Source organism: Limulus polyphemus, unplaced genomic scaffold (genome assembly GCF_000517525.1).
Source record: "Limulus polyphemus unplaced genomic scaffold, Limulus_polyphemus-2.1.2 Scaffold2572, whole genome shotgun sequence".
In the NCBI taxonomy this organism is placed as follows: domain Eukaryota; kingdom Metazoa; phylum Arthropoda; class Merostomata; order Xiphosura; family Limulidae; genus Limulus; species Limulus polyphemus.
Window position 1 is genome coordinate 41059 of NW_013668182.1, and position 10215 is coordinate 51273.

The 10215-nt window shown below is 33.5% G+C and overlaps 1 protein-coding gene across 1 annotated transcript in view; it reads left to right on the top strand.

Annotated features, from left to right (window-relative positions):
• The window catches only part of LOC106467335 (laminin subunit alpha-2-like), a gene marked incomplete at its 5' end in the record, with an annotated part of 162333 nt that overhangs the window by 40751 nt on the left and 111367 nt on the right, over window positions 1–10215 (top strand). Inside the window, 3 exons of the mRNA XM_022395494.1 lie at window positions 1703–1816; window positions 2351–2574; window positions 9763–9968. Coding sequence (XP_022251202.1) covers window positions 1703–1816; window positions 2351–2574; window positions 9763–9968 — 544 coding nt within the window. The remainder of the gene's footprint in view (window positions 1–1702; window positions 1817–2350; window positions 2575–9762; window positions 9969–10215) is intronic.

Below are 10215 nucleotides of genomic sequence, written 5' to 3' on the forward strand. Positions count from 1 at the left end.
TTTCTCTTTTTTCTTGTTTTTTTGCTGTTCTTGTATTGCTGCTATCAAAACTGCTAAGCTGTAGTTTGATTTGCCACTTCTCGTTTCCATTTTTTTTTCTCTTTTCTATCCCACTTCTGACACCAATTTGTTACGTCTATGTATGTTCGTTTGTTAATTTTTCTGCAATACAAGTCCTTTCTTAAATAAAATTAGTTTATTCTTCCTCAATACAACTTTGCAATACACTTAATTTCCACAGTTACTTTAACTTAAACACACTTTCACAACAATTCACTCACTTTACTACCATGCTTGACTCAATTTCCATCTCTATATCCGCCTGTCAGCAACTATAGTTCCGATCTCTGTATCTGCTATCCTCGGTTCCCACCAACCGTAACTGCTGTCCTTGGTTCTCCACTCTCCCTCCTTGTCTCCTTTGTCTAGCGCACTTATATATATGATAATACCGCCCGCGTAGCCTCTTCGAGAATCTTCTAGACACTCATCATGTGCTACCAGCATCACTTGACTTCCGCTGTCGTAACACACTAGCATTTTTTTGCGAATCTTCTAGATACTCATTACGTGTTACCAATGTCATGTGACTTCTGCTCTCATAACAATATTATTATTATGATAACAGTTATTAGGTTGATATATTCTAGATGACTATGTCAGTGTGTGTATTCTGAAGCTATCTTAACATAGAAGAATAGTCTAAAATACTTTAAACGTTTTTATTTCCCCAAAACACTTCTTTTGTATACATTTTTTTGCTAGCTTGCCTAATCAAAAACGTGCAAGCATTCATGCATGTGGATAAATAATACCCAGGTGCACACCCTCAGTATGGGTGTAAAATTTCAGGTGTCTAGGTTCTTTCCCCTTGGAGTTATGATGGTCACACTTCTTTTCTATGTGGTTTTTTTTGCTAGCATGCCTCATTAAAAGGATGTGCACATACACATGGATAAGTCATAATACCCAGGTGTACACCCTCACAGTCCACTTAGTATGTGTGTAAAATTTCAGGTTTCTAGGTTTTTCCCTCTTGGAGTTATGGTAGTCACACAGACCCACAGACACACTTTTTGAAGTAAATATTTCATTTAAAACATCAATAAGTGTTTTCTACAGCATTTTATCAAAGATTATAAAGTCATATTCTTAGGACTTATATTTTCTATAATGCTATTAATGATAACAATTTCATCCACAGGAAACTTAACTTTTTAAAGAAAAGTTATTCAGTGATAGTATTAACTTTTGAAAAAGAAATGATTTTTATCTAGTAACAAGTTTAATATAAACTTAATCTTAAAAACGTTAATTTTATTATATACTATACAAAATTAGTAAACCCCTTCTAATAAATAAGTAATGTTATATAAATTTTCTTGATTGTAAAGTAATTAGTATGTATAATTGTTCTTCCTCAAAATATGTCCACATGAGGGAGCCACTTTACTTCAGAATGAGCTTAACTTGGGTTACATTTTGTACACAATTATACATTGTTGCCGCTTTTATGGATTTATAGTATGAAAATGCTTCCTTAAAATAGATAAGTCATAGAAACTTGTCTTTGTAACATCATTATTTTGTGCAAAAGAGCCTTTGAAATTTATACCAAGCAATATCGGTATTATTTTTTGTGGAATTTTATGGAACTACCATTAAACATTTCTGTAGAAATCATTATTTGTTTTTCTACCAGGTCTGCAGCCCTGGCTATCGGCGTATTAATAAACATTTCTTGAAAGGATCTTGTGAGAAATGTGATTGTCATAATCATGCACCAAGTTGTGATCCAGTTACAGGCCAATGTGAGGTAACAGTCATTTATCAGTTATAATTATACTTCACAATTACTAGACTTAACAGTAGTGTTCTGTTTGTTCAATATATAGGAAATGTGTGGTATTCAAGTAATAAAATAACCAGTAATCTTGGTAAAAATGACAGTGTAGTAATTTCCACATGATCTTGTAGTAATTTCCACATCACATTTTTGATCTTGGCATTTGGAAGACTAGGAAAGTGCTCTACCAACTGAGATAGAGGGTTAACCAACTAGTACTTAATGGCATTTTTTTTATAACAACAAACTACCATGGTAACATGACTGTAGCTATAAATTGGACTCTTATCTTGCCTAATTAATACCAGTATATAAATAAAATATATAACATGTTTATTTATAATTATATTACCAATTATAATATAGAGTTGTTTCCCATGCTGAGGATTTTAAAACTACCTTTAGTTATTTAAATATTTCACTCACTTTATTAACACACTTGTCAGTTGGTTTATCTTATTGATTCTTTTATAGTCACAATTTATTGATTTATTTATTTATCAGACTTGCATTCATAATACTACTGGCCGAAGATGTGGAAGATGCAAGAAGGGTTTCTATGGAAATGCAAAAATTGGCCTACCTGATGACTGCAAACCTTGTGCATGCCCCATCGAAAATTCTGGAAACAACTTGTGTCCTTGCGAAACTACTATAGATACTCAAGGCAGAGTAGATTACATCTGTACAAAATGTCCTATTGGATACGAGGGAAACAAATGTGAAATGTATGTATTCTTTCATAGTTATTGTGAAAGGAAGTATTTTGCAAGTTTAATGTGATTGCTATTTTTTGCAGTCTATATCTACATACTTTTGATAGATGACATGTTTCATACAGTTGAACATTTTAAGTATTTTATGCTTAAATTCAATGTTAATTTGTTAATATGTTAATTTCTTTTTGAAAGATTGAAATTTCTTCTAATCACTTAGGATTGTTTCTAGAGGAATAAAATATTTTTCTGTCTATCATAAGAACAAGATTAATGAAAGCATTTAATAGATTAGATATATTTACCTATTCGTGAATTACAGTAATGGAAGAAATTATGAAAACAGTGGGAGGAAAAGTAAGTAGCAGTGAGGTTGAATTTCTTTAGCTTTCAGTTGGTATGTGTTACAGACCACCAGTTGAAGCTGATGATGTTAATGAGGTGGTTTTTTTTAACAATTAGTTAAGGAACCTACTGGGAACAATGCTATTTTAGATTTATTGTTAATTTCTAATAAAGAAATGGTTGATGGGTAGAGGCTGGTGAACATTTTGGAGCAAGTGATCGTTGCTCGATTATATTTGAGGTTTTGCTGTATCTGGAGATAAGGAATAATGAAGTTTTGGTTCCAGATTTCAAATAAAAGCAAATTTTGAAGAGATAAAAGAGGAATTATGTGCTGTGAATTGGGCAAATGAATTAATTGGAGATAATAATCAAATGTGGAAGAGTCTTAAAAATAAATCTTAAATATTTAAGATTGGCATATTCTTTATAGACAAAAAGGATGGTTGCAAATAAAAACCAGGTTGGCTCAGACAAGATAATAAGATAAAACCAAAGAAAAGCATTATAAATATGAATCCACTGCAATGCTGGAAGATTTGCAGGACCAAAGAAGAGTTGGTCAAATAGGAAATTAGGAAATCAAAAAAGTATATGGGAAAAAAGAGGTTGGTTGCAAATATAAAAATTAAATATTAAGGATTTATTCAAATACATTAAGGGTAAGCAAAATGTTAGGATTGGGGGTTGGGTCTGTGAGAGATGATATTGGAAGGCTAATATCTGATAATTATAGGATGGCTGGGCTATTAAATTATACTTTTTTTTTCAGTTTTTACTGAAGGCTTAAATACTATTTTTCAACCTGACTAGTTGCTAGATTGAAAAAAAGATCAAACAAGATGACTGCATTAATTCTGAGCTTGTTAAGGAAAATTTAAATTTCAAGAATGAGAAAGCATCTGAGGCAGATAACATTTACCCAAGGGTTTTGAAACAGGTTAAGGATTAGATATGTGAGCAAGTTGCTATTATTTTTTCTAAGTCCTTGAATAGTGGGCAGTTGCCAAAAGATTCAAAAGTCTGGTAAAAGATGTTTTGCAGAGTCACTTAACAAAGTTTCAAATTTTGTTGGATAGTTAACATGGTATCACTAGGGGAAAATCTTGTCTTACTAATCTTTTGACATTCTTTGAAGATGTTACTGTTTACGTAGATGAAGGTACAGGCATGGATTTGGTGTATCTGGATTTTCAGAAAGCTTTTTGTCATGGTGTCACATAAAAAAACTTGTTAAAAATATTATCTCTATAGGTGTGAAGGATAGATTGGCTTATTGGATGGAAAACTGGCTAGAAAGAAGGAAACAGAGGATTGCTTTAAATGGATTTCAGTTAAATTGGATTAATGTTAACAGTGGGGTACCTCAAGGCTCAGTGTTAAGATCTTTACGCTTTTTTTTTATTTATATTAATGACATAGATGAAGGAATGGTCAATAAATTACTAAAATTTTCTAATGATATTAAGGTCTTGGGTGTGAGGAGGATGCTACTCCTTACAAAAGGAGTTGGGGGAATAAATTGCAGGTGGTTTTTAACCATAATAGAAGCAAAATAATGCATGTGATATCACAATTTGAATTATGAGTATAATTTTTGATGTAAATAACCTTAACAGTGTTATCAAGATCAGTTGATCAGTTTCTTAAGCCATCCAAACAATGTGCACTGCTGCTAGTGGCAGGGCAAGTAGGATTTTAGGTTGTATCTACATAAATATTGGATACAAGTCTAAAGAGGTTATAATGTCATTGGTTAGGCCATATTTGGATTATTGTGTTCAATATTGAGCTTCTTTCTTCAAAAAGGACATTGAATTGTTAGAAAGGATTCGGAGAAGGGTTACTCGAATGATACCTGAAATGAATAGATTGCCATACAAGTTAGAGGGGATCAGATGGAGGTGTTTAAGATTGTTAAGGGAATGGATAGCATTGTTGGTGCATCATCTTTTTTTTTGTATATCATTTGAGTGATAGGACTAGGGGACACAAATATAAATCTTGGCAGGGAAGAAGTCATCTTCAGCTAAGACAGCCTTATTTTTCTAACAGGAGTGTTGGCCTTTGGAATGGATTGCCTTCAGATGTGATAGATGCAGTTAATTTAAGGTTGTTTAAGGAAAAGCTTGACAAATACTTGCATGGTTAGGGCAGGCTTAGAGGAAGTTTTTTTTTGTTTTTTTTAAGGTTAATTTAGTGAATAGGACAACCTTGATGGACCAAAAGGTCTTTTGTTGTCCTTTAATAATTTATTAAAAGGGTATAAAAGACAAATATTATAAGAATGCCACACCTTTGTTGTGTGAAAATGAACTGCACCAGAGTATAGTTATGCATCAATAGTTACAGTGTGATAAGTTGCCATCCAACCAATCAGAAAATGCTACAGCAATGTAAAGCTTATAAAAATGCAGAAAGTTTTGCTCTCAGAATTGAATGAAAAACATATAATAATCAAAGTTTCAGTTGGTCGGGGAGACTCCAAATTTCGATAATAGCTGGAGTAGTACCTGAAATTGGTTATTAATAGAAGTGATAGATTAGAAAACCAAAAGTAATGTATCGCAGGATATGTCCTTTATAAAATAAATGATGGTCAAGTACAAGCTTTTCCAACAACCTTGTTGTAAATACAAGTATGAATGGTACTTTGAAAACAGTAAGATACAGATTAACACAGAATGGTTTCACTGGATGTATCACTGCTTTGAAGAGGTAGCCAAACCAGAAAGTTCATATAGATACTTTACTTCAAACAGTGCTGTGAACAAAACTAGACTCTGTACAGATGAATTCAAGTTTGAATTAGTGGCAACAAATCAATGACAACTTATTCTACAGTGGAGAGGATCAGTCAATGTAAATCCCCAGTGAAGAATGGTGTTACTTCTCCATGCAAAAGTATTGGCTAGAAATATCTTATGATGGCACAGATTAGTTGCTCTCTTCTATTGTCATTTGGGATTGATCTTTAAAATGCAGACTCTTGGATCATAATCTCTCCTTCTTGAACACTGGTGCTGTGAAGTACTTCCTTGCCATGAGCCAGACTTTTACTGCTATTGATCTATCTGTCTCTGTACCATGTTTCCTTCTTTAATTTAAATAAAATGGGTAGGAATCAGTGCCATTTTACTTGTGCACCACAATGGACACTTTAAGAAGCCAATTTGCTGTCCTTCACTATTCTTTTGGAAGGTGAATGGAAACTGTCTTATGGTATTTCTCTCTTGTATGTTAATGGAAAGATAATAACTAATTGACCATTAATTGCTGACACCATTGGAAAGTGTTTTTCATGGCACTCAACTGCTATCCTAATTGGTCAGTAAGACTTGAGCAGAAAGCATTCCTGTTAGTTGTCAATCTCATAGCCTGGAGGACAGTTAATAGGGTATTTACTCAGATGGAACTTTAATCAGCACTATACCAATCTGTCAATTCATCCTTCAGACCAGATGATGCTCTTTATGAGGGTATATGCCTTTTATCTCCTGTCTCTCTCACTTTTTTTATAATTAGGGTGTTAAGCTATTCATATCCTACTTCAATAGTTCATTGAAGATTTCACAAGCCCTTACCCCCCTAATTATAGACCCATTATCACAACAAGCTATCTTTGTAAGATGTGGAGAAGATGGTTAATACTTCTTTTGTTTTGCTTATAAAATCACATTTCTACTTTTCTAACACCTGATTAAACTTTTGCAGTCAAAGGTTTGCCATGGACCACCTGATAAGACTTCAAATGTTTAACTGGGAAGCCATTCTTAAATAAGGGTATTTAGTCTAAGTTTCTTCATGCAGAAAAGATGTGATACTATGACACTCCATGAATATATGCTATTTTAGGTGATATCCATTCTTTTTGGTTGGCTGGAAATTTTTATCAACAACTTTTTAGATAGTAGGTTTTATGTTATTCTTCTGTTTCTTCACAAGGAACCTGGGTATTAATCAAGGTTATGTTCTAAGTGATAACTTCATTTCTATAAAAGTTAATGCTATTCCAGAAAAACTTTCTTTGTCAAATCCAAGCTGCCTCTGCGATGATAATATTTGTCAGAGGTCAAATATGAGGCTCATTGAGAAACACCTCAGACTGCCCTTTATATATTTAACTGAATATGTCAGTAAACTAGTGCAACCATATTTCATGTTCTAATACAAAACTGTTCACAAACCAGTATTACATCCATCTGAGAAATGCTGTAATCTCTATGGTGACAGAAACAAAATTCTTGGGATACATTAATTGGCAGTTACCTAAAGGCAGCTGGAAATTAAGTGTTCAAAGACGGTAAATAAGTTCTGGATATGCTCATTCAACACCTTGGGGAGCACACGGGTGTTCTTTATTGTGGATGTATCAAGTCTTAATTCACTAAAAGCTGAGTTTCTGCCAGAGGTTATGATAATGTTTAATCTTGTGCATCATTGTAATCTTAGGCTCTATAAAAGGCATTGTGCACTTCTTCTACCCACAGCTTGTACATTTGTTTCTTGATGTAAATAACTATCCTTGTAATAGATTGTAAAGATATGATCTGTCCAAAGCATCCCATTATCCATTGTGTCTTTGTTGACTGTTTTTTTTGAACGTAGAATATTTGCATTTCACTTTACAGTTTAGGTATTCGAGTAGTTTTGGTCAAATTATATCTGTCCTTCAAGACGCATTCCTCATCTGATAGACTACCTATCCAACCCTCTTTCTAATCTTCATTTCTATTTTTACAAGATGGCTTCTAATCAAGTGAGTGACTGCTTCAAGCAGGTTTGGAATCTACATCCAGAATTATGTGCATGCCATAGCTGGTGGTGACTTTTGTAGTTACCTGTGGAATCCCTTCCATGGATTCATTTCCACTGACTTGCTTAGTTCTTTACTGGCCCAGTTATCACTTAATGATAGCCCACACCCTCTTCTTTATAAACATTGTACTTTACAGAAGAGCTGGGTGGGGAGGGAGAAGCAAACTAACACGTTTTTTCAGAATGAAAAATCAACACTAGTCATCTAGTTTGTACAAGGTTCATTGGAATGAACTTGTCTTAGCATGGCCTAATGTAGGCAATTATTTTGTTATTGAACAGAAACCCATTACTCACTGAAGACTAGTCAACGTGCAAATAATGTGAGACACCATTGACAGTAGGTCATCTCTTTCCTTTCTGCTGTGGGATTGAGCAGTGTATATACTTTTCTGAATCCCAGGATTTGATTATTTTAGTTGCTCCAAATCCTAGCATGGTTCTAAGTTGTTTGTTTATTTACATTCTACTTTGTCTTAATTGAAAATAATTGAACTACCTACATTCCTTGTCTACCTTAAATGACTGAAAAATAATTCAAACATGGGAGATTTGTGAAAATTTAAGGATTTGCATGGATAGCTTTGTTTTCAAATGTTGTTATACTTTATGAAAGCCTGAAACAGGTTACTTCATGTGTCACCATAATACACTAAGAAGGATCATTTAGTACCCAGAGTGTAAGCCAGTGGAAGACACAATCCATATGTGTTTTTCCTTTCTTTCACTATATAGCAGACAAGAGCTAATGTTTCTTTTTTATTTATTTCTTCACACTAGTCCTTTCACCATTTTTTCAATGTGGGATCATTACTAGTTATTCTGTGAAGAGGTAAGTATTGCAGTCTAAAGTTAACAATATATTTCAGATAGATGCTCTTCTTCCCATAGAAACACCCACTCTACCTTCACACTTTGCCTCATCAAGAATGAGCTTTTGGTTTACACAAAGTGCTTAAGAGGAGTACTGCACAGAGTTGTCTGATGTGATTTAGCAACATTAAATAGTGCACTTCATATTATTATGCACATTTTGAGAGCTCTTTCAACAGTGCAAAATGTGCAAAAACTTTTCAGCACTAGTGAAGAAGTGCTAATTAATATTTTTGTGGAGAGGTGAGTATATAATACCATATACCTGGATAAATTTTCAGGTAAATAAAATGTTACATTTTTTCCGGCTTCTTCTTAGAGTCTACTTTCTTCTATATGAAGTGTTCAAGGTATCCATTGTCAGCAAGGTTGTAGTGATGTTTCTCTTCCTTTTTGGCAGCTTTAATATTACAAATCTTGTTTATTATTGAAACTAGACAGTCTGTGATGCCTGTCTTTACACTGTTGGGTGGGGGGTTGATTTATTGTTGAAATACTTACTCTTATCTGTGGGTTTCCTATAAATTCTTGGGTATATGAGTTGTTTCTTGATAATCATTATTTCTAGGAATTAGAATTTGTTTCCTTCTGTTTCTATACCTCAGCCAACTCTTGGCTGTTCCGAGTTTACTATCTTCTAAGTGTTCCAATTGGAGGTTAATGAGTACTTATGAAAGGGTGATCTCATAACTAGGCCTTCATGTGGTAAGTAGTATATAATTCATGTTGGAGTTGTATTGTACAGATGCAGAAGGTGTTATAGTATTTTTAATTTTTTCAGGGATTGATACATTATTGAATAGGTTGGATGTATTAAAACAAATCATTGTGTCATGTTAGTGTATTGTGGCTGTTATTGTAATCTCTATGCTATATTCTTAATTTCATGAGGACTTTTTCATAACTGGCTTCACACAGTAAATGGTAGTTTAGTTATATGCTGAGCATCTACAATGAATTTCACAAATAAGAGTTGTGAATTGAGATATCTTATCATTGATATAACCCTACTACTGTGTAGGCCCAACTTTTATAAATGCCTTTTCAACCACAGTACACTTGTTGTATTCATTCTGCAGCTTGTACCAATTTTATTATTGTAATTCCAGAATGTTTAGTCCAAAAACATAAATCTTATCAAGTTTTAATTTTCTCTTTCACCAGTTGTGCAGATGGGTTCTTTGGAAATCCACAAATCTCTGGGAGTATTTGCCAGCCTTGCGATTGTAACAATAATGTAGAAAGAAAACCTGGATTCTGTGATCGCTTCACCGGAAAGTGTCTGAAGTGTCTTTATAACACACATGGTTGGAACTGTGAGGAATGCTTGGAAGAACATTATGGGGATGCACTTAAGCATAACTGCAAGCGTACGTTTTTTCAATGAAATACTTTTCAAACTTAAAATACAAACTAAAATAGATTAATATGCTTTAACTGTTACTATCTCCTGAAAACTAATTATCACATTGAAAAATTCAACCATGTAGTCAAAGTTCTTAAATCATGAGAGAGAGAGAGAGAAGTGTATTTCTTGAGCTTCCTAAAGTCCTCAGTAGGATTTTCAAAGTTTAATACCAAAAAAAAATTAATTGACTTAAAATAATTTCGTATTAC